The 24793-nt window shown below is 44.5% G+C and overlaps 1 protein-coding gene across 2 annotated transcripts in view; it reads right to left on the reverse strand.

The window, feature by feature from the left end:
• Nucleotides 1-21968, reverse strand: part of NPR3 (natriuretic peptide receptor 3) — a 46968-nt gene extending 25000 nt beyond the window's left edge. For both annotated transcript variants that reach the window (XM_082783990.1, XM_082783989.1), the window contains exons 1-3: nt 20919-21968; nt 15966-16088; nt 11161-11327 (exon numbers count right to left, since the gene is read on the reverse strand). In XM_082783990.1, the coding sequence (XP_082640116.1) occupies nt 11161-11327; nt 15966-16088; nt 20919-21660 (1032 nt within the window). In that variant the 5' untranslated portion in view covers nt 21661-21968. The remainder of the gene's footprint in view (nt 1-11160; nt 11328-15965; nt 16089-20918) is intronic.
• Nucleotides 21969-24793: the final 2825 nt, after the last annotated feature.

The following is a 24793-nucleotide window of genomic DNA, read 5'->3' on the forward strand; positions in this document are numbered from 1 at the left end:
TGGTGATGGAGACGTGAGCCTCCATCTGAGGCCCTGCACATGACATGGTATGGGCCCTCCAAACTACAGGAGTTTGAGATCAAAGTGTAAGTCAAGAGAGAAGGTGTATAGATAGAAAAACAGGGAGGTGATTACGCCTGAGAAACAGCAGCAGTCACGGCACATCTGCTGCCCACCTCCACCATGAAAGAGTCTCCAAGCACCCATGGGACAAGATATACAGAGAGATCCCTGCTTCTGCTCTTTCCTGCATCAACTGCATCTTTGCTTAGCCTCTGGAGAAAGGGCAGGAAATCTCTCCAAAGACCCAGTTCCTCCCCACCCAGATTACTAGTTGGGGCTGGCTTGCTGTGCCACAGATTTTCGTCCTTGGCAGCTGTCTGCAGCAGTGATGTAAAGGAGAGAAGCAAGCAGGAGATGCTGTAGGCTGTCAGCTGTAGGGGATCCTTTGCAATGGGGCTTACCAATGATGCCTTGCTCTGCAGGAGCACATGCAGCTTCCCAGAAGATGGCAGCAAGGGGAGGTGCACGGTCAGGAGACCTCTCCTGGCAGTGCCCTCTGCATGATTTGGACACAAAGACATCCTGCCAAAGCTAAGCCCTTCTCTTTCAGGATAAGGTCATGCATTTATTTGTCTGCCTGAACTCTTCAACCATGCAGCTGACCCAACTGGTACCCCAGCTGATGTGCACCCCTGGCGTGGTAAACCATTGTCACCCTTGTTCCACCTAGACAAGAGGACGCCTACTCCAGTAGGACTGAAATACTGCCTGCAACAAATACAGTGACAAACTCCCACCCACTTCAAAGCCAGATGCAGACCAGAAGCTAGCCCTTTGTTCAAAGATCTACTGAAATAAAAATAAATAAATAAATAAAAATGTAATTAACAACCAGTGTCTGGGATTTACTTAAAAAAGCTGCTAATTTCATGGAGTTCAGGGATTTTGTCAGTGAAGGTTATTTTCTTGCTAGGGAAAGAAAACAAACCACAAAACCATCTCTGCTGGTCTTGTACCTCCTCCCCATTCTTCATGCTCTCTTCCTTGTTGTTTTTTTTAATACCCCATTCTTGAAAAACTGGTAGATTTACTCACTGTCATCCAGCCAGGGCAGCCACAAGCTGCTTTTTTATTTCAGCCATGAATTGAAGGAGAGACCTATTCAGTGCTAGACTGCAGGGGAGCTGCACTGTAAAACAGTGGCCTGGACACAACGCAGCACAGCCGATGAGCAAGTGCATGGAGGAGCCCCACCACCATGCTGCTTGTGAGAGCTGCCTGTTGTTTGCTTATTTATTGCTTTCAGCCCTCTTGTATGATTATCTAGGAAACAGCTCTAAACCCCTTAGTGCCTGCTGCCAACAGGCAGCTTTCCAAACATAACCAAAACCCGCTCCTTCCATTTAACACAGATACTGGAGTCTCCACCTCAGCAGATTAGAGACTTACCCACAATTAGCTCATGTAAAGGGGCTCTCACAGTTGCTGATTTGCACCAACTTTGGACCAGACACCACCGTCTGACATCTGACTCCCTACAGACCTCCAACAGCACAGCCAAAGCACAGGGAAGTGAGGGAGAACTGCCCTGGTCCAGGCAAGGGGAACATCTCTGGAGCAAGATTTCCCCCCTGCAAGCCTGTACGGGCTCTATTCCTTGCTCTATCAAACATGCTTACTGATTTCTTCAGCAAGCTGGAACCAACCACTTCAATCCTCCATGTTTTGGCTTCTGTATTGTGTTTTAATGCTGCTCTCAAAGGAGTGCAATTGCCACAGCTAAGCAGCAGTGCTGCTTTGTACCAGAATTGAACTACCTAGAGAATAAATACGGGGGGGAAATTTTCCCTTACATGTACTTTACAAACAAAATATTCACATATTTAATTTAGCTTGAAGGATTCCAAGCCACCAATCAAGGCAATAGGCAGAATAAGAGCATGTATTAATGTGTTCCTGCACCTCACCACATTCATAACTCTCTGCGTAAATAACCAGCATGAAGGATCGCTAGCACAAAGAATTGTATTACCTCTGCTTACATACTGAAGGGACCTTTACTATAAAAGGTATCGCTGTCAATTAAAAATAAACATCAGACATTTTTAGGATTTCCTGCCTTCTAACAAACTACTTAGTCATTCATGTGATGAGTTACAAAACTATTTTCAGAAGTTGTACTTCTAGTCACAGAGGCAAAACAGGAGAGATATTAAGTTATTCTTTTCAGCTGAACACACAGAAATTAAAACGTGCTTGTTTTAAACAGACTTTAAGGCCCCCATTGGCAGTCTGATGATAACCTGTTCTATAGTTGGAATGAATGCTTACGTTTTAAGTTCACATTTTATGCAACAGTTGGGACATTTTAATTGCAGATGAACATCTAGTAACCAAAAAACCACACTGGTACTTTCATTAGATATAAAGTTTTAAATGTCAGCAAGAAAGCTTGTTTTTCAAGTAGGAACATATTTCAGTTTTCAGGATGACAGAGTCACTCATCCGAAAAAATCAGTTCCACTTGCTAAAATAAGCTAACTGGTTTAAATATATGCAGGGCTAGGACAAACAGGAAGGACATTTTTTGTTAAATGTTTATCTTTGTGCAATTGTTTTGGGTTCTGGATTTCTAACTTTATCACCAAACCACAAAAAAAAATCATGGAAATATTTTATTTTCTATGCAACAAACTCCCAAGATCACATCGGTTCTCATGCAAAAACTAAGGCAAAAATCACTAAATCACTGCTGTGAAAACTCGCGTGTTCAAACTGTATTTACCTGTGCTATGTTTTAGCTTGTGAATAGGTACCTATAAGGGTGGGCTGGTGAAACCTTTGACCAATAAAAAGCATCACAAGGTTATCACAAGCATTTGCTCACAGAGCTACGGAAGAACAATGGCATTTCTGCTTTGCAGCAGGTTAGCAAAGGCTATCCAGCACAGCATTTGCTTTAAAAACAGTCTTAAGGGCTGGATAAACATGGACCATTTAGGCACAGCCAAAAGTAGTGCTTAGTTCAAAAGTACCCTTGGAGGTGGGATTAGGCATCTAAGCTCCTTATTCAGTACCGGGCAAAAACTAGGTACACAGGAACAGGATTCATAAGCACCAGCACAGCTTCTTACCCCTGCCAGCAGGGAATGTGGAGGAGGATGGGTGTAGATGACCCCATTACTCTCACCCAGGCAGGTAACAAGCTCCCTGCTATATGCAGACATGGTCAAGTTTTTACAAAAAAAAAAAAAAAAAAAAAAAAAAAAAGTCCAACCCACAGGCAGCCAGACCTTTCAAATCCCCTGCCCCTTCCATCTAAAAGCTCTGGGGCTACAACTGCAGTGCTAGCATGAGAGAAATTTATGACTGAAGACTTCCTTTGAGGCAGCTTGATCTCCTCCCTTTCCCCTGCCTGGCCAGCAGAGCTTCCCAGGGCATGAGTTCCCAGGAGCTGAAAGCCAGGAGCTGAGTGACCTGTGAGTACCTGGGGTGCCCCTGTGTGAGAAGTAAATCATTTGCCAGAGGAGCCCACCTGAAGCTGAGGTTGCCATGACAAATGATCCTTTTGTTTAATACTGAGGTAAATGGGCATACTGACTTGTAAACCTTAGTGGCATGGAACTAATGCAAACCCTCAGGCAGCTATTAATCACTTTTCCATTCCAAATATTTTAAAAATAGATGACGTGCCTTTGTTATTTTCTTTCAAATAGCGGATATCTGATGAAAAGTGTTCAGCTGGCTGATTAACCATCCCTTCACCGGCCTATCTGCAAGGAACCCACTATCACAGGACAGAGAGGTACAGCATCTGTCCCCAAAGACACGTACGTGTACCTGTCAGCAGGCAGTAATGTTTCTGCTACACACCTGGAACATGTCCCACCACCCACCACCAGCAGCACGGTAGTTAAAGATTGAATATTTGAAGATTTATGGCCCTTCCAGAAGACTTAGAATTCTCTTTTAGCTTCTTGTTTCCCTATTAACTGCCCAGTCCCTGAGATAATGCTAGATTTGGCTTTCTGAAGGTATCCTGTGGTCTGCAGTCTGGTGGGCTAACTGGATGCATTGTGAAAACATGTCCCACCAAATGTAAATGTCCTCCCGCCTACTGAATGTCGCCTTGTTCCCAAAGCCTGAGCGAAGGCTACCCAGAGCTCCTCACCTACCCTCCTCCCATTGTCCTGCGCCCCTTTCTCATGCCCCTCTTATTCATCTGCTCTAGGACATAGACAGTCCTTGTCTTTTCATTCTGCCTTGATATATTAGTTCTTCTTGGAATGGACTAAACCTTTTGATTTTGTCTTGGGCTTCTTTTCCTGACAAAAAAAAAAAAAATCTTCTAGAGAGGAGGAAAGCTGGGAGTATCCTCCAGTGGATTCCTATAGCTCCTTCTACACACAGGAACACCGCTGCCTTTATTCACACAGCCCATCCTCACAACCTGACTATACTAACCCCTCCACATTAGAGGAATTGCTAAATATCCACTGGAAAAAAAAAAAAAAAGAAAAAAAAAATCTTAGCTGGCAGAGCTGTATGCTGCACTTCTTTTATACGCACACAGAGCATATCTGAACTCCACTGCCTGCCTGTGGGTGACTCCACTCACACACGGGGGCTGGTACGTCCTCCTCTCTGGTGAAAAGATGTGCAGCTCTGCAGAGTGGGTCTCAGTGCTGCCTTCCAGTTCTGCACGCTCCCAGTTCTCAGCCACGAGTCTGCCAGTGTAGCAAGAGCTCACAAGCTTGTGGTATTACTGATTTCCACCTAAGTGAATCTTTTGGGAAGGCTGATACCTGAATGTCACAAAGTCAGACCTCCCCTGCTGTCATTTGGGCTAGCTTTCACAACATCAAGAGCTTGAATGAAGACAAGAAATCTTTCCTGAATGACCTCAGTGTGGGATCTGCCTCTGGGGAGGCAGCATCTCTTCTGCCCCATAGACCTTAAACCAGGAACACACAACTCTGGCACTGGAGAATTGCCTTTTCCTTAGGGTCGCTAAAGAAAACCAAGCACTGAAATCTTAACCCCATACATTTTACTGTGGCTTGAGGCTAGCAATGCAGGTAGCTCCCATAAGAAAACAGCAACCAGCTGTGCATCCAGAGCTTTTGTACTGTTGCTTGCTACCAACAGCATCCTGACACGGGACAGGCATACTCAAACTTCCACTTTATGCTCAACTTATGTCAGGATTTTTTTCTACATTTAAAAAGGAAGCTTTCAACTGAATGTTATTTTCACAAGCTACTCAGGGAACAGGTCTGGTAGAAGAAGATATCAGCTAAAAGTTAGCAGAGGTCTTTCACTTTTAAAGTGTCATTTTGCACAAAATGAAATGCACAGTCTTCTGCTTTCATTCAAACAGAGCCAAACCTGAGGACCATTTAATATCAGTAACAAAATTCCTGTGAATTTAAATAAAAACAAGACCTCAATGGGACATACTAGCTTTTGGATCTTTGGCAATGCAAATAGCAAGCAGAGGCCTCAGACAAAAACAGTTTATAAAAACTTTACTGGAAGACATTGATTCAGTGATTCTGTCATTTTTCACACTTTAATGTTGGAAAATAAGGTGTATTTCTAGCAAGTACTTCAAAGGAAGAGTGCCTTGCCCATAAATGTCTGTGTGTCTGTTTAGTAAAGTGGAATGTGAATGTCTGTGAAACCAAGTAAAAACATGGGGCTATGGAAAATATACAACATCATATACGAAGATCAATTCTAAACTTTTACATTCCCAAAGAGTTCAGATGTTACTATTTTCAGATATACCTACAGTTTTATATTATCTTGTTCATGGTTAAAACTGTTTCAAAAATCTGCTTAGACAGGCTAGAAAAACTAAACAAAAAGCCACTGGAAGAGAAGAATAATTTCTTTCTTTTCCTGTCTTTTATGACATCTGTTAACTGCAAATAACATGCTATTATGCTGCAGTTTTGCCCAAGACCCCAACATGGTAGACACTTGCCTTTCGTATCACTGAGAAAGCATTAACTTCGTCCAAAAATGTATCTGCTATGTTCACGAAAATTAGCAGCCCAGAGATCAACATTGCTCTTATGGAAATTGGAAAACATTTCATTATTTCCATGGGGTGATGAGCTGGTCTCAAAAATCCTAAATATGTTTTACTAATAGAATTCATCTTGTTAATAAGCTGGCATGTGAACCCGTTTTTTTTCTGGCTGCTGAAAGCAGCTTGTGGTTTGCTTTTATTCTTTTGAACACAATTAGCAAAGCACTCCAGCAGCTGAATAGGTCTATTCATTTGAACAAATTATTCCCTGGCAGAGTTTAAAAAAATCTCCCCCAAACTCTCTCCCCATTCTGGTGTAGTCAGAATAGACACAAAAGCTTGCCTGTCATTAATCTTGCCTGGCTATGCCTGAAAAATACAAGTGGGACATACACTGTTAAATACGTTACATTTTTACCATCTCTCTCAGTGCCATGACTGAATTGCTTGCTTCTCCCAACCCTTATCTTAGCTGGTGTACAATCCTAATTAAAAGGCTGACGTAAGGAATACACACGGGGAAGAGTCTGGCACGGATGTAATGGATGAGATGATAAACTTTATGAGCACAGCTACCTCCCACATAGCTTTTGTAGTGAGCTGTTGGCGCTTGAACAGTTGCTCTGATGCTGACCATTTCTCATTTCAGAAGGCTGAAAACATTAAAAATAACAGACTTGCCCTTTCTAATAAGTAGTAGCATCTCGCTCATCTAATTAATCTGTGTAGTTCTGACTCTCTGCTCGTTCTTTCACTGAGATAACTTTACAGGCAAACTGGGCTCTAGTTCCCTTCTGCAGCCTATTTTCAGTGTTGCAAAAAGGACTGTGGCTAGGATAAAACCCACACATTTACCTAGTGAACAATGCTGTCATGTAGGTAACACAGCAGAAATATTTAATTAGTTGCACTTTCAGTTTTTAAATGAGAAGAAAAAACAAGCCATGGGTGGTCTGTAACCTCAGAAGAGCAAATATCCCCGGCTGTAAAATCATCCCAGCTCAGAATACTGGGTTAGACATAAAAAAAAGCATTTATTGAATCCTAGGCCTGAGCCAAGAACAGAAGGTGCATTAAGAACTTCCAAACTGCAGCCTACCACCAATTCATTAAGTGTTCGGCATTATTTAATAAAAATGGCTTATGCATATACTTTAACTGAAACGCTATTTATTCATAAACATTTTTAACTAGAGCATCTGTTGGGAGTTACACACACACCAATTCAGAGACAGTTTCAAATTCCTCTGTCGAGTAAAAGCATGCAATTACCATTGCTGCCTGACCTAGGTTATAGGTCTGCATGTGGAATTTGTCCCATATTTTGCTACTAAACCAAGGGTCTCAATTGCATTATAAAGACCAAGATATGCTGCTGTTAATACCTTGGCAACATGTTAGCATTAGAGAAGTGAACAAATGTTACAGTTTGTGTAACGACGTTAAAGCCTTTTGTCCCTATGCCAGAACCCCAAATCCGAATGGATTTTTGGAAAAAAATATCTACCTTTAGCTATTTTATCAGAGAAGACAGACTCCAAGAAGTAAATAAAATGGTCAGGCTTTCTAAAGAACAACATGATGATTGTTGAAAAAAATCATGCAATGGGATGTTGCAGACAGTGAACATCAACGTTTTTAGTCCCCTCCTCTGCAATTACTGCCTACCTAAATACAAGTAAGATGCCTGCTCAGACACTCTCTGCATCTCTTAAATTTTACTGCTGTTTAGCTACAAGGTTTAATGAAGCTTTTTACTTCACAACAGAGATTTCTTGGCGAGTTAGAGAAATTGCTTTTTCCACACTTTCCTCCTCACTCACAAGGTACACGTTATTCTACCTTCCCCATCGTCACAGTGTAACATCCCTGCAAAAAATTACAGCAATTTCTGACATAGGAAAGATGTATCCAGAATACATTTCCTGACTTTTTTTTTTTTTCCCACTTCTTCCTGTGTGATTTCACAGCTGGAGATGAGGATGACCAGCAGTCTTTGACCTGATAGTCCTCCAAGGGCCACATGTGTTCTCCAGTCCAGCAATTTGACAGCTGCTGTTTCAGGACTTTGCCCTTTCTGTCTCCCTTATCTTTCTTTCTGTCATCTGGTTATTTTCCATTTTTATGATATTCTTTTTTGGTAGATAATAATGCCTTTAGGATTAATGCTGGAAAGAGGCCAGGACAAAATGGCAGTGCTAACTACTCTTGTCTGAGCTAGGGTCACTGTGAGATAATTTAGGCCATAGATCCAGGGCCCCATTTTCCCATAACACTGCAAAAATCCACACAGAGAAGCAGAAATGCTAAATGCTTCAAATCCAGATTTGTCTGAATTTGTCCTCTTGGGATACAGCTTGCAGAAAAGGATGAGGATTATATTTCAACACCCGCTGATAGGACTTGAGATAGACTGTACCACAGACTGTCTTTCCCCATAGGTTTTGTTTTTAGGAGCAGAATCCAGCAGAGAAAATCTGTCTCTGTCACTTCCCAGCCCACTCAGCTGAATGACCTCTCCCCACTGAGTTTCCCTTGGAGAAAACAGCCCTGGACAGCATGCTTTGAGGCTAATATTACCACTTTCCTCCCATGCTGCCAGAACAAGTACTGTTAACAAGGTGTCCACTATTCACATATCTTTCAGAGAGGAAGGAACTAGTCCTCAGTTTTGCTTTTTTATTTCCCCCCATCAGTTTTTTTCTTAAGCGTGAAGACTTCACTGAAATGTTTGTCTTCTCAACATGGCAGTAAGACAATCAGTTAAGGGAATAAGAACCATCTCCTTCTCACTGACCATACTGGGGAAATGCAAAATTCATCATAAATGCTTTTGCATCTGAAGTCTGATAAAATTCACATACTGTTAATGAAGTATCACACCTAATGTTTTCACTACACCCAGCCCAAGTCTAGCCCTCTTAAACAAGTTTTATTTTCCCTCTATGTTACGAAGCTCTAAAAAAAGCAAGTATGGGAGGATCTGCTGAGATCTATACACATTAAGTATCCATGTAATATCAGGACATTCTGTGCTTGAAACCAAACCTCTTTTCCTTCTAGCCAAGATATGAAGCTCCTACATGGGGGCCCCAGATACCTACAGCCTACCCTGTGAGCTTCTGGCAAGTCAAGAACTGCTATTTCAGACAAGAAGAAACTGCATATAGATCATGAGTCCTCCTTTTGCCCCAGTGAGAATGGGTTGGAATGTGTACAGAAAGCCAGGTGGGATGGGAAGAGCAGGAAGAAAAGCAGAAGAGTCAGTGGCAGTAGCCCCATGCCACTGCCTGGCCCTGGCAAAGGGTGAAGAGCACTGGAGTGCTTGGAACAATGCAAAAGGCTCTGGATTCCAGGTGGGAAGAGGATATACAGGCAGGCAGCCCACAGAGCCAGACAGAAAAAGGCTGAGAATGAGGCAGTAGGGAGCCAGGCTCCCCGGCAGCTGCCCTGGGACAGCCAAGAGTACCACCAGCACAGCCATCTGATTGCAAAAGCAACCATGAACTGAGGAAAAAGGACTTCTGGCAGCAAGTACATGGGCATTCAAGAAGTATCCTCAAAAAACAAACAAACAAACAAAAAAAAAAAAACACCTGAAAAATCTCCACCCAGTGGCACTGGGGGATTTACTTTCTCATGGATGTACTTCTGCTTGACCATAACAGTGTTTATATTTGTCCAGTGTCCTTACCTATGCTAAACTGGTGTATGGTTTGCAGTGGGTCTCCATGCTTAAGGACAGCAAAGCTTCCCCACTCCCTGCTCTACACTGTCCTCCCAAACACAGACCAACACCCAGGAGCTGGGCAGAAAGCATCCTGAACTCTCCACAGGTTAAGACTTCTCTCATCTGTGAAAACGTCACATTGCCTGGACTAAAAATCCCTCAAAACCCTAAGACTGAAACTCTCTGGGGGTGACTGGATCTTTGCTAGTCACATTTGCACTTCTCCCCAACCAAGAACCAAGAAAAGGCAGTAGTTTTTCAAGGTACATGTCTTGTTAAGTGGTATCGGCAAAAGGGCACATAGAGGGAAAGGGTAGAACAACACAAATTAGTCCCATGCCTTGTTCAAAACTCATTTAGCAGGTTCTTCAGAGAGCAGCACCTTGACTGTGCCAGTTGGAGTTTCTCTTTCAACTCAAGGCAAAGAATGTCAACAAGACTATTTTCCTACACTCTGAAAGCTCCAGAATAAAAATACAAGCCACCAACATGACTCAGCATTACACTCTAATTAGAATATTTAAATAAAATATAGCCATGTTTTTGCTTTGAACTAGAAGACGATACCTCCATGTGGTGGAGACAAAGCTTAAAGTAAAGAGCTGAGGTAAGTGCCTAAGTGGGAGCAATCAAATGAGAGGTATGGGTTGTTTTCTTGAGTTTAGGGCATAAATTTCCCCAAATCTTTCTTTAGGAAATTAAAGGAGATGCTCTGAATGACTCACTTTTCTTTTTTTTTTTTTTTTTCCCTTCAGCTAAGGTGATGTCTTTCAAGCCAATTTAGCCTTGCTGGAGCATCTTATTTCATGGTCTATTTCACTGCAACACCTGAATTTGCTTGAAAAACAACATAATATACTGCCTTAGTCTATGAAGCCAAAATTTCTTCTGTCTTCATTGGTTCAGTATTCCTCTCTTTGTAGGCAAAAATGAAAGTTTTGTCTCATGCTCTTGACTGCGAGAGATTTAAGTTCTTCCCCTGACAGTCATCATTCCTATGGAACTATTTGTATTACAGCCCTCATATCCTATGGCTAAAATGGATCAAACTCTCTTCAAGCACCTTCTCTTTCCTAGTGTATTTGGAAGGCTTACTCCCTATCGTAGGGAAGGGCTGACAGTCAGGGAAGTACTTGGGATAAACACAGGACAAGTGGCCATGGATGATGGTGCACAGACCTAAACATACCTCTTGTACCTTCTATTTGCTTTACCCCCCCCAACTCCCCCCTCAAAAAAAAAAAAGGAAAAAATAGATTGTATAGACAAGAGTGGGTTTTTACAGCTGAGCCCGGGTGTTTCTGTCCTGAGGAGGGCTCACTTTTGCTTTAATTAGGAGAGTGTTTTTTAAAAAGATGCTAATACCTGAAGCTTGTTGTTAAATACTTACATAATCATCCTCATGCAGACCTTGCTTCTGAACAGAACTTTTCACCTCCAGGGAAAATTTCTCAAACTCAGGCTTCACGGTCCTCAGCAGAGTGATGGTTTGGAGGTATGAGTATGCCTTCTTTGCTTCAAGGTCATGTTTGTCTCCTCTCCTCCAAGAGCCATTTCCTAAGTGAAAAAAAAAAAAAAAAAAAAGCTTATTTCAAACTCCAAATTAGGTGCCACTACAGCACCACCTTCCTTTTTCAACCTAAAAGTCCCCTCTCCTGCACTGTGAGGAGATGGCACAGTATGAGGGAGAACAGAACCTGCTCCAGAAAGAGATGGAAACCAGGCAGTGAGGAACAGCTGGTGGGAAGTAAATGTGCAAACAGAAAGACAACTTTACTCCCATGCTGTGCTTGCTTATTTTTAAAGGGTGGGCTGAAGTCTAAGCATGAGAAGACATCTCGGAGCAAAAAAACAAGCCAGATCCTGAACACACAGATATTTACGTTACAACAAGTGAGGGAGGATCTGACCACAGAGTTTTTATTTCATATCATCCCATTGGCAGCACTCTTTGGTCCTCGGCAGTCAGAAAGGCACCAGTAAAGTCAATAGTATGATCATCACCCTGAATGGGAGGCAGATGGTGTAGCTACTTCTCCCACAGCTCTCCCACTGCGGTCGAGGAGAAAACCATGTGTGCAGTGGCTGCCAGACCAGCCCTGCTCTTAATGGAAAAGAAACACTTACAAATAAATGGGATTCTGCACCTATGCTGTATTTACATGGTTTGTGTCACAGAAGGGGCATGATTTAACTCAGACCACCAGTAAAGTAATCAGAATTTAAGAAGCAGGACGGCTGACAGGCTGTTAGTTAACAGAGAAATCCTTCTGCCTAACAGGCACTGACGCTAGCAGGTCCTGAGATCCTGATCCAAAGCTTCAGGACATCAGCGGAAAGGTTACCCTAGATCAGATTTTGTGCTATTTTCCATAAACAATAAATAAGAGAGACCTACAGAGAACGACAATAGCCCTAAGCAATGTGCTTTTAAATACCAACAAGTAATTAAAAGCTAGATAGTCATTTTATTTTTGAAACAGCAAGGAACTCCCTGCCATGGCTAAATGAGACATGACAAAAACTAATACCAAGCTCCCAAGTGTGACTGGAGGGCACACAGGACCCTGAAATGACAGTGGATATGTCATATGGTTAGAGGACCACGGTGCTGTTTGGACCAAGAAAAGTGACTGCTTTGGAAGCAAAGATACTAATGGCAACAGAGTTCAGGCACCAAACTCTCAGTGCTGCTTGCACAGCACTACAGGCTGCACCGGAGTACAGAGGAAGCACTGAAGGACCTGTACTTCTCAGAAGAGCAAGTCTTTTCTCTTGCTGATATCAGCTCCGGTACCCTCAACACAAGGAAGGAGCCACAGGAAGGTCTAGATTGGTCTGCCTTGGTTTAGCGATTTCTTTCCAAACCCAAAGTTTAGCTGGTTAAAATCAGTTATACCAGGAATCCATTCATCAGGCTTGGTGGAAACACCAGACAGCAAGTAGCATCGTGCAGCATGATTTTGCCCTCAGAGGTAGCAATGTCTGCTATTGTTCCATGTCTGCACTCTGTCCTTTTTAGAGAAAAAATAAATAAATAAATAAATAAATAAATTTAAAAATTTGGGAAGATACAGAAAAGCTCTACTGGAGTCTTGAAGCTGAAAAGCCTCAGCCCAGCTACATACCTGCTTTTCAGAGGTACAGCAATTAAGATGTACTGCAGCGATTGTTACATGGAGGAGTTTGCTATGTCTTACATTTACAGGAGCAGATGGCTAAGAAGAGTGGGATTACAAAAAAAAAAAAAAAAGATAGTGCTGGTGGAATTTGAGTGAGTTTCTGTCCTAGACATTATACATATTTATTTTTAAAAATACTGACAGGGAACAGGGAAGCTACACTTGCATAACAGAGTTCCTAGAATAATTTCCATATTTAAATTCCTTCATGGATTATTTTGTGGGATGTAGTCTTGCCACAGCACTTTTCTGCAATTATTGCTGCCTTGGCATTTAATATGTCTACTCTTCTGAAAAATTAAAAATATTCGGAACAGAGGGCAACAACAAACTGCAACACGGTCATCTGAACTTGAAGGGAAAGTGCCAATTTGTCTATCACAGCCACTTTTAGGTTTTGTGCCTCTTATAATTCTTGTATCTCCCAGCACTGTGAACAAGGAATTTAGGTGGAATTTCTCTGCATTTCTCTTTTATGTTTGCTTTCCACATGTGATGACCTCCTGCACAGAAGTCAGTTTCTAACAGTCATTTTGATCCTCGTGGGAAACATCCACAAAAAAACCCACAGAACAGAAAAATTGTTTTAAAAGAATTACTACTTATAAACTTCAGGAAATTGCATTTTCTAACAACACAGACAGGAGGCAGACAGTTGTCGTTTATCTCTTGGAAAAGCTACAGGCAGGCTGTGCTACCTGCGATCAAAGCAGGATCATGCTGAGACCCCCATGCAACTGCACTGGCCACACTGCCAGGGTTCCCTGGAGGCAGGATGCTGATCTGGGGGCTTCAAATGCTGCCTCCTAGCAAGCACTGTTCTGAAATGCAAAAGCCTTCACATAAATGCAGCAGCCTATCTCCTGGTCTTACAGGAGCATCACCTGCTCAAAGAGGACTATAGGAATCACCTGTCCCAGCCAGCTCCTGTGTTTCCCCTTCTCTGCAGCCCAGCCGCCAACCCTGCTCACTTCAGCCAAGGCAAGGAAACCATCAGTTTTAAGGAATAATTCACCTGGGCCATTTCAGACACCTAAGGATGAGGTGAATCACTGTTTGGGGGTGCCTAATTCTCTCTTGTGACTCCAAAGGGTGCCCAGCTCATGAGCAGACTTGTACTTGGGGCCAGATGAATCACTTCTGATGCATCTTTACTCTGTGAGATGAAATGCAGCAGCAGTGCAGTGGTAACAAAGCACCAACGGCAGCCAGAGGGGTTATTTGATCAGTGGTTTCTAGGCACAAGTAAAATCATGTCTGCAAAGCTCCCATGGTCTATGGATGGGCTGAAACTTCAGAGTTATGTGACTGCTGATATGGATTCAGCTTTTTGCATGGTCCCGATTAGGGCTGCAATGCCAAATGGCTTCACTTATGCTACCGGGGATGAAGTCACACTGAATTTCAATGAGCAAACAGAAAACCTTGATTTGAGCCATTGGCTTTGATTGTGCTCTGCAGTTTTATCTTTCAGTTATTTAAGTAATTTCCTTATTAGCTGGAAGAACTTGGCACTTCTTCAGCTAACTTAGACACATGTATGAGTATCTTTACTTCTGTACCTATCTGTATCTTTGAATTTAAACAGTTACATGTGCTCATTATAGAGCTTTTCAACAAACAGCACTGTTTATTGTAAAATAATCTCAGAGGCGGTAGATGGATAACAGTTTATGTAAAAGAATTTAACTTGCAATTAACTGATTCATTAAACAAAATACATCATCCTTTTGTGAATTCAGTCGTTTCTGTTCATCAGCTTTTTGAGGCTTGAAAGAAAAATTTTCCTTCTTTCTCAACTCCCACTTGGTTTCCAATTTGAAAATAATTTGTTATTGTACTGGGTTAGTTAAGGCAGCCTGCTGTGGGGGGAACTATTTTTTATGCACCTGCAAAAGAGGCTGCTCCATTCAAAATCTACTTTGGCAACTTCAGCTAAACCTAGTTCCCAGGCAGGGTTTCTCCCAGCTTCAGTCTGTAAAACTCTGTCAGTAAACCCACTGCTCCACCTTCAATTTAACTGAGACAGCTATACCAGCTGAGAGTAGGTTTAGCCCCTACCATGCACTGCCACAGCATCAGATGTAACTAAACATAGGTATATTTCAAAAAGCAAAGGTATTCAACTTAAATTTTTAAGTTAGGTTTTAACTTGACAAATCTTATCGTATTTACTTGGGGTGAAATCAGCCACTCAATAAACCCCAATCTAGTACATTTGGACTGTCTGTGCTTTCCCTTAAATAGAACAGTGCTGGACAGTTTTGCATATACAGTTTGCAATCAAAAGCTGAAGTTCACAAGCTTGACTGGTTCATTTGGTGACTTCTGGAGACCCAGGCCTTGCAGCTGCCCACAGCCCCTGCCTCCTCTCAGGTGGCCTATGGACCACAGCCCACGAGGACCACAGCCAGGAGTGCCCCTGCTCTGAGATCTGGCAGTCACCAGGCTGGAGCTGAGCGTGCACACGCTGCAGCGTGGGGTGCCAACGCCAGGATGCTAACATGCCTGTCCAGTGCTGCTCCCCCTACAAGTAACTAACACCTATAGTGGATTTGTTAGGTTTGGGATGAAAGGGACCTTAAAGACCACCCAGTTCCAACCCCCTGCCATGGGCAGGGACACCTCCCACCAGCCCAGTTTGCCCAAAGCCCTGTCCAGCCTGGCCTTGAGCACTGCCAGAGATGGGGCAGCCACGGCTCCTCTGGGCAGCCTGTGCCAGGGCCTCACCACCCTCTGAGTGAAGAATTTCCTCCTAATGTCTAAGCTAAATCTACCCTCTTCAGTTTAAAGCCATTATTTGGTATCCCATGATCCACTCAGTGGCAACAATACCCGCCGGGTCCCTTTTATTTCCTGCAGTGTCATAACCTAAGTGGAAGGTAATCGCAATGATGGGGAGACAGCGGTGTATTCTGGAATTCAGAACAGCGTATTTTGAGACTAAGAAATCTAAAAATATTACTGGGTTTACAGAAGACTTTGCAACATACTTGGGCAGGAAAAACATTACCATATGACGAGCTGTTGAAGAGTTCAATATTGAAGAAAGCATAGTCCCCATTGGTCATTCCATGCCGATGAGCAGCCAACATGATGTTCCTGATTGTGTCACCGCTGGCACACATGATTACAACTGGTGGAAGAAAATGGAAAACACAGATAAGGAACGGTTCAAGAACTTTATGGAACAGATTGTTAAGCATGAGTGCTGCCAAAGACAATGACCTGAGCTGTCCTCCTAATGTTGCAACAAATGCGACAGCGCAAACAACAACGAAAGCTGATTTCCCAAACCGCTCACAGAAGACAGGTACCAAACACGGATTGACTTTTTACTCCTGTCTCCTCTGAATATAATTACAGAGCCTATATGCGATCTTTTTTTTCCTTACTCCTGCAATACGTGTTAAGTTCTAGCCTCAAGTTTCCTCAACTTCATATTGGTAGAACTGATTGCAACCACAAACCACAGTTATACTTCAAGTGGTGCATAGGATGATCTGAAGATGGAGAATTGAGATGATACAGGGATATTACCATTTTGATTTCCATTCTATTTGAAATGTTTGGGGTAGATTCATCTTACCTACACTTCAGCTACGCAAAATTTGGGTATCCAGTGTAGAATTCATTGCCTTTCTACAGTTACCATATAGCAGCATCTCTGCAGTTGATTCACTGCAAGATTCACTGCAGCTGATTCATCCCAAGACAGCTTTTAGGGACAGTGGTACAAATCTGTCCAGGACACAACTATCTCCAACAACTATATAATGAGTCATGGAGACGATTCAGTCACAACCTTACATAGTGTTATCGGGTGCCCAAAAGGCTGCCAGTGATCTTCAGGGGTAAGAAGACCTTTAGGCAACCCTGCCCAGCACCTGAGCATTCAAGCTAAATTCACTGTGTCCCACCCTGAAAGATTTTGCAGCAGGAGCTTGAGAAATTAGAGCAGAGGACTGCTCTCCACCCAGCCCAGCACTGCCCAACCACCTCTACTCCAGCGGGCTGGTCTGTCCTCGATCTCTTCATACATCAACATACCCCTGAAGTGTTTTTCTTTATTAGACTAATGATGCTGATTGAGAAATTGCTTCCTCAACCCGCTGGGCAGGGGAAACTATACCCCTCTCTCACAGTCTCCCTGCAAAAAGAAAGCAGAAATTCTGGCGAGGTCTTCAGCAACGGGGAGACACCTCCTACCCTAAGCATGTTATGCCATAAAGTTTTATATGCATTCACAGAACTATCAGCATGAAGCTACTGACAACAGAATACTGCAAAGTATTGTGTCAGTGCGTGCTTTGTGGCTATACCCTATAACAAGGTCATAAGAGAACTTGTTGGGACGATGATCTGAAACCAACGGCACGCACGTTTCCAAGAATGCTGTCACGCATAGCAGGGCTCAAAAACTACAATAACGAATGCAAATGTTTTCACCCCAACAATAAAACTGAATCAAAACCACATTCAGCTTTTCTGGTTAGAAGTGTTTGCTATTATAAGAAATGAAAATTTGGCCTGTTTGGCCTTTCTTCTCAGACAATGAATCTTCTCCCATCGCTTTTCTGGTTGGGTGCCATGACAGGCGTAAAATTCCAGATGCACCACAGGGCTGAATCACGTTCGGTACATCCCCATGCTCCAGGAGAGTGATACCATGCACAGCTCTGTCCTACTGATTACAGCAGAGCAATGTAACAATTTCCAGAGCAGCAGAGCAAAGCATATTTCATGACTATTGTGAGGTGTATTAGCATGGAGGAAAAGAAGAAAGAATTTCTTACAATAAAATTTGGATCAGATCTTTTCCAGACACACATCAGGAATGAATTTGTCTCGCTGTTCCTAATTTCAGTATAGGTGAGAGATTTCCTTCTGAAATGTTTCCTTGCTGCCCTCCCAACTCCCCCTTGACTTTGCCTTTATAATTCACATCTATCATAAAACTGTAATCTGTAGATGGAATCAAAGAGATTCCCACAGCACCAGTAAAAGATCTTGAGCAAATGGAATAAGAAAGAGTGGGGGGAAAAACTATTTTAAAATATGTTAAGTCATATTTTGTAAGCCTCTAAAGGAATGTAAGGGAAGTAATATTAACTATTTGGATATGGTTTTTAACCCAGCAGGAGAGCAAAGATTACATATTTCAAGATTTTGAAGCAAATAAGCTAAGGGCAAGTCTCTCACAATCTTTCAGATATCTAAATTAATATTTATTTAATCTGCATCTATTTAATCTGCATCTATGCCTTACTATTGTATACACACAGATATAAAGCGGTCTCCCTCCAGCACAATACACACAGAACACAGTCATTTTAATACTAATGTTCTGCATTTATTGACTCACCCTGCAAATACTTAGTTCAATTCCAGTTTGAGGAGTAAGTTCTTAGCAAAGTGAGTACCTCAGACTATGTGCTCGTGCAGAACATGTTTCAGCACAGTGCTGGGTTTGTGGCCATTGTGGCTAACCTGAGCCTACAGCATCAAGTCTACAGTGTGGGGGACCGAGCCCGCAAGTGAGTTTGAGCTATTAATGACATTCAGTTAACTTTTATCATCGTATTTTTCCTCATGATTTTGTTATGACTCTGAGACATCTGAACTCATTCCAGGGCCTGGACAGGCACCTGCTGGCAAACACAGTGGGTGGCTGGGTGTGCCCCTGCCTGCTGGCACCCCAAAAACCCAATGCAACGCCCCAGCCTGACACAACCTAACCCACGGGGCCAGCCTCTGCCCTGGGAATAAGGCAAAGAGCCTGGGCCCCCACAGGCCCGCTGATGGTGCAACTTCTTTCTCAGCCCTGGAAGGGTCTTGAGCTAATAGCCCATATCCATTCTAAAGCTTGTTCTTACTCAGGGTGGGTCAAGAAATCCCCGTCAAATCCCCCATCACCAGCAGCAGTGAAAAGGGCGCAGGGCAGGAGCCCTTAAAAGCTGCTGAGAAAACCAAGCAAACAAAAATGAAGTGCTTTGGACAGTGTCACCTTATTCACCAGCCCTGCTGCTCCATGGGACATCTTCCTAAGAGTCCCAAGAAGAAACGAAGCCCTAATCTGGTAAGCAAAGGCACATCGTGTGTTCTTCACATGATAGATGACATTTAAAATATTTTGACAGCCTGCAAGATGTTGTAAACAGCAGGACCACCCCTCAGACCCTGAGAGACGTGCAAGGCAAGCTGTGCAGTCAGTCTTTAAAGCCAGAAACACAGCATTGGAGGCATAAGGGCCTCACTTGCTGCATTTTGCAGTAGCAGCATGAACCAGAGGACAAATTAGGAGGTGAGATGGAGTGAAGGGACCCCACTGGGCACAGAAGGCTGCTTTTATTCACTCGTTTGCAAGTCACAGAACAAGGCAAGACCAAAGGTCCCAGCTCAACAATGCATTTGAGCCTGGGCTGAAATCAAGCCTCTCTTCCTTGGCTGTCAGCATGGTCTGAACAGTGGGGGTTGCCCTTAGCTATCAGTCACATTCCCACAGCACATTCACAACTCCCTTTGGCTAGGGGCAAACACTCATATGTTCTCGCCACAATCACACTGTTATATTCTCTGCATCAGGAAAGCCAAGCACATGCACACAAGTTAGGCTGATTAAAAAAACAGAAAAGCATCTTTCCATACATAGCTGTTTCCCCTAGCACTTCTACATTTCTTTCTCTCCATTCAGCATATTTCCATTAATGGTACTAACTAGGACAGCTCTATTTTAAGCACCTGCTTCGGTGTTTCCACAAAGAGAGAATTAGGGATCCGTACATTATTAGACCCCAGCTACCTCACAGGTTAAGGATTTCACAGCAGTGTAACTGCAGCACCAGCACAAAACTGCTCGGTCAAAGCACCGCAGCCTACAGCATGGCAATGTGATTTGTGCCAGTCCCATGCAGCACGAGCTTTTATCTGTTTTCATTTTGGTACCACCTTAGCATTCTGCAACTGGGGATGTAAAAGCTGCACAAAGTATTTTTCACATCTATGCCTCTATTGAAAAACACCTGAGGACTTTCTTTGAGTTGATCCTGCAGTCCACTTCTGGAACACATCTCTTCCCTTCTTACAATAACTTACTACGGAAATCCACGGTTGGTGAAAGCCTCTAGCAGAAAATACCTTTCTGATGAGCCCATGTATCCACACATCATTTGACAAGATCTCACTTTCAAGTACATCTAACTACAAATTCATATGCCCCAAAGTACTTGGAGCATTTTACTGCTTCCTGACACAAAGCCGGTTCATCCGGCACAGGGGTGACTTTCCAGCAGGTTTTACAAGCCATTTATCTGCACGGTGTTTTGCTAGCAGTTGGTGGCAATATTACTGCACATGCTCATGGGTTTAGCACTCGCACATCCCCTGAAACGAGAGCTAGCCCCAAGTGGGTTTGTTATTTATTAACTAACCGACGGGGCTTCTAACTGCAGGAGTGGGGAAAAGGCTCCCCACGGCAAAATACAGCGGGGTGAGAAAAAAACACACTTCTTTGCTCAGCCTTTGAACCTATCCAGAGTCACTTTAAAAAAGTATCTCAGAATGAACAACAGACTCGCTGGGCAAATGTGGGCAGATGTGGGCAATTTTGGCTGTGCTGGTATCCTGGATTGCCAGCAGAAGGCTCATTTCTTACCATGCCACAAAACCATCCCAGTGCAGTCCTGGAGGGCGATCCTCCACCCCTGCTGTGGGATGCAAAGTGCTAATGGACCTGCATGGGGCAAAGCCTTCCTGATGGCCCCCACTCTGGTGCACACCCAGCCCCAGGATGCTCACGGCCAAGCTTCCCCACCACAGATCCCAGTCTGCAACGCGTCCCTCATGCTACCCCTTCCCAGATGACTCTTGGTGACCTATCCCCAACCCCAATCCCCCCCAAAAAACACACCGGCAAGGCATCGCACAGCCCCAAACCCACCCCCAGCCCCACGCAACTACCACTCACCCCTCTCGCCGGCCTGCAGTGCGCGGACCACTTCATCAACGTCGAGGTGCCGGCTGGTCTCGTCGAAGCTGTGCACCGCCATGTGGAAGGCCTCCTCCTGGAAGACCACATGGACGCCTTCCATGGTGAAGTAGCAGCTGCGCTCGGGGTTGCTGTCGCTGTAGAGCAGCGTGGCGCGGCTCCACTGGTGGTGGCGGAAGAGGGCCAGCAGCATCTCGCCCATCTTGGCATAGGCTGGGGCGACACGGGTGAGGTGAGAGTACTCGCCACCCTTGACCCCAAAGCCGGCCGCCAGCGCCCCGGCTGACAGCATGGGCACATCCCAATGGGCCGCCAGCCGCGCCACCGGCGCCGCCGCGTACTCGCACACCGGCCCCAGCAGCAGGTCGGGGCGGCGGCGTTGCAGGGCCACCATGTCCACCAGGCTGAAGAGGGCGCGGTTGCCGCACGCCGAGTCCTCGTAGGTGAGCTGGAAGGCGTAGCCGGGCGGCAGCCCGAGCCCCCCGCTGCCGCCTCCACCGCTACCACCGCCGCCGCCGCTCCTCTCCCGCAGGCTCCGCACCGCGTACTCGATGGCCGGCCGCACCCGCCCCAGCGAGAAGAGGTAGGCGTCGTCCTGCGGCAGCAGCACCAGCACCCGGATCAGCTTCTCCTCCTCCTCCTCGTCCGCTGCCGCCTCCGCGGGGCCGCCGCCCAGCGCCGCCAGCACGCAGCAGAGGCTGCCGAGCAGCCAGGGCGGCATCGCGCCCGCCCCCCGCGGCGACCCCAACTCCGGCAAAGTTTTCGCCACCACCCTCCCCTCCTCGCCCCCTCGCAACCCCCTGCCCCTTGTTCGGTCGTGCTTTATTTCTCAGGTGTGTGGCGAGACTAACAACCTGCCCCAGCCTGCGGGTCACGGACGGAGCATCTCATTTCCTCAAAGTATTCGTGCTTCACCTCGCCTGCTCTCCCCTTTTATTATTATCAATTTTTTTTTTTTTTTTAATTTTTTTCTCCCATCCACCTCCCTCCCCCTCGCCGGGGCTGCCTGCCCCGCTGCTCCCTTCCCCGCTTAAGTAACGCGGCTTCTCCGCACGCCCGGCTCGGCGCCGCCGGGTTTGTGCGCAGGGAGGAGCCGGCCCCGCCGCCCCCCCGGCCCCGCCCGCCGCCACCCCCCCGGGCCCCGCACCTCGCCCCCGGGACGGGCTGTGGGGAGTACACGGGGCCGGGATGTAGGGCAGACCCTTCACGGGACCCCCGCGGTGGTTTGGGGGTGCGGGGTGCAGGGGGGGCTCACCGCTGGGCGGCTCTTTTCACCGAGGTGTGGGTCCCCGCGGGCAGAGGAATGGAGGGAGCTGCTACAGGAGAGAAGCTTTTGGGGTGTCCCCACCCCACACTCCGCTGCCCCCTGCATCCCTTCGGGGTCTTTCTGCGCTCCCCCCTCCTCCTCCCCCTCCCCCCCCCAAGAGCCCAGGCACGGTTTTGAGTCCCTTCCCACCCACGGTGGCTCATGCCACAAGCAGTGCAGATTTCCCCCAGTGACAAGTGTTGCTCTGAGATTGTTTTTTCAGAGGGAAAAAAGAAAAAAGGAAACTAACTTTTCTGATTATCTTGACAGCACTGCCCGATCAGAGCACATCAAACGCATCCCCGTTCAGCTCTCCTCACCAATCGTAAAGCTGCTAGGCATCATATTTTGTCATGGTCCGTTTAAAATGGACACTCCTGTTCTGGAATAAGGAACAATGTAAGCGTGAGGCATGCAAAGTCTTTTGTGAAAGAGGCTTTTGGACACCTGATGCTTTTCAACAGCAAAATCCTAAAGGATGTCTCTCTGTACATTTTTCTATGTACGCAACCTCAAACCCGGAGCCAGGGCTGCGTGGTTTGATGCTTTCTGATCACTCAGCGAGTGCCAGGTTTGCGCTGGGAAGGTGAGTGAACGGCTCCTCACTTTACAGAAGGGGTTTGTTTAGTTCAGCACAGAGGTCGTTGTCAGGGCAGTATGTGTAAACTTACAGTTGTTGCTGCCTTCGCTGTGCAGCCCATGAATGGGAAACCAGGGCTCCTGGGGTGACCAGCTGCTCACCTTTAAGGTTCCTTGATTAAAAAGAAAAGAAAGCTGTAAGTGCTTATGCAACTGCAACTGGGAAGTGGAATGAAAATACCAGATAATACAATGCACAGAAATAATCATTAAAAAATATCTTTTTTTTTTTTTTTTTTTAGAGCATGTATATGATGGAGCTCAATAAAATTAAAAAAAAAAAAAAAGGGGTCACAAATGTGAAGATTGGTAGCTTTCCTGAGAAATGTGCCTCTAATGTAGTTTTGTTTGATTACTGAATTGAACTTCAGAGTGTTCTTGAAAATTACATAAACACCCACCCTGGTGAAGCTCATTTTGTGTGTTCCTGTACTGTAAGTTATGTCAGGCATTTTTTGTTGTAAATGACTCCATATAACATACTGGAGATTAAGCAGAATGTTACAATATACAACATGCCAGCCATCTTCACCACAAAGCTTGCAAAAACATTTTCTTAAGACACATTTTGAAATGCTGACCTTTGTAGTCACTGCTTTATGGTGACCCTACAGATGTGTTTACAGCACCGAAATCTGGAAGGATCTCTTTTGATTCCCTCCTTTCCCCCAACAGAATATCTTTTTCATTTTATGTGTGAGCTCCATACTCTTCTGGCTGTCTTATTTGAGTGTAAGCTGTGTAAACATGATGGAAGAGATAGTAAGCCCATAAATCACAAGGCTGCCACCCTTCACACTGGCTGCTCCTTGTGAGGTAAAAGTACTGCTGGGAATGAATAAGAGTGGGAGAAGCACAGCCAGTATAAGGGGGGAAAAAAAGCATTGAGCCAGTACTATTTAGCAGTAGTAGTGTCAATTGATTTTAATGCTTTTGGAAAAAGATTTGGCCCACGGTATGTGGTCCTGTCTTGCATGAGCAATTGCATTCAACCTTAGTCACAATGTTTCTGCAGGCCCCAAGTGTCACGAATGTTTCAGTCATTCCCCATCACCTTATGCAATTTATAAAGAAGAATCCCAGCCTGTGATTTATTTTTCTGAGCCAAAAAGTTATGCATGAGAATTTCCTCGTTAATCCCAATTCAAAATGTCACTTAATCCACCTCATCATTAGTTCACTTACAGTACTTTCCATAGCTATAAATCCAACATTTCTCCACCAACGTTATTCTTTTTTTTTTTTCAGCTACATAAATGCTTTTTAATAGGAACAAATCCTGCAGTCGTGAATCAGTAGCAGGCAGAATGCCCGTGGACTGCAGCAAGAGCAGAGACTTCAGACTAGCCCTTTAGGACTAAAGGCATTACGGACATAGACTATTTTCCCTACAGAAATAACTCATACACAAATCAAGAATCACTTGACTCGCTCCAACTAGCGTTAGCAACAGTCTGAACTGCGTGCTGCAGATTAAGAAAATCCTTCACAGACAGGTTCGCTGAAAACATAGTCCCCCCTAGAGGCTGAAAAGATTAAATATTTTAGTGTCATCTGTACTGCAAATATATTGTGCCATTTAGACTTTCAAATTCTTTCCTTATTTTTCTAGAAACCTATTCTTGTTATTTCAAGGAATCTGTATTTTGGAACACACACAATGGATTTCTTATTGCTACATGTAGGATCTGTGTGTCTCTTTTTCACATTTTGTGGTCTTACCTTTATATAGTTACGTGAAAATGCACCACAGCCTTTAGGTAAAAATCTTGCAGCATGAAAGATCAAGATGAACAAACCTGATGCTAAAAAATAAAAAGGGGTCATATTTATTTGTTCTGTCTTTTAATTGACACCGACTTCTGTGTAGATCTGTATACAAGAACTACAAAATGACAAAATTACACAC

This window comes from Aythya marila (genome assembly GCF_965140915.1).
Source record: "Aythya marila genome assembly, chromosome: Z".
Lineage (NCBI taxonomy): Eukaryota > Metazoa > Chordata > Aves > Anseriformes > Anatidae > Aythya > Aythya marila.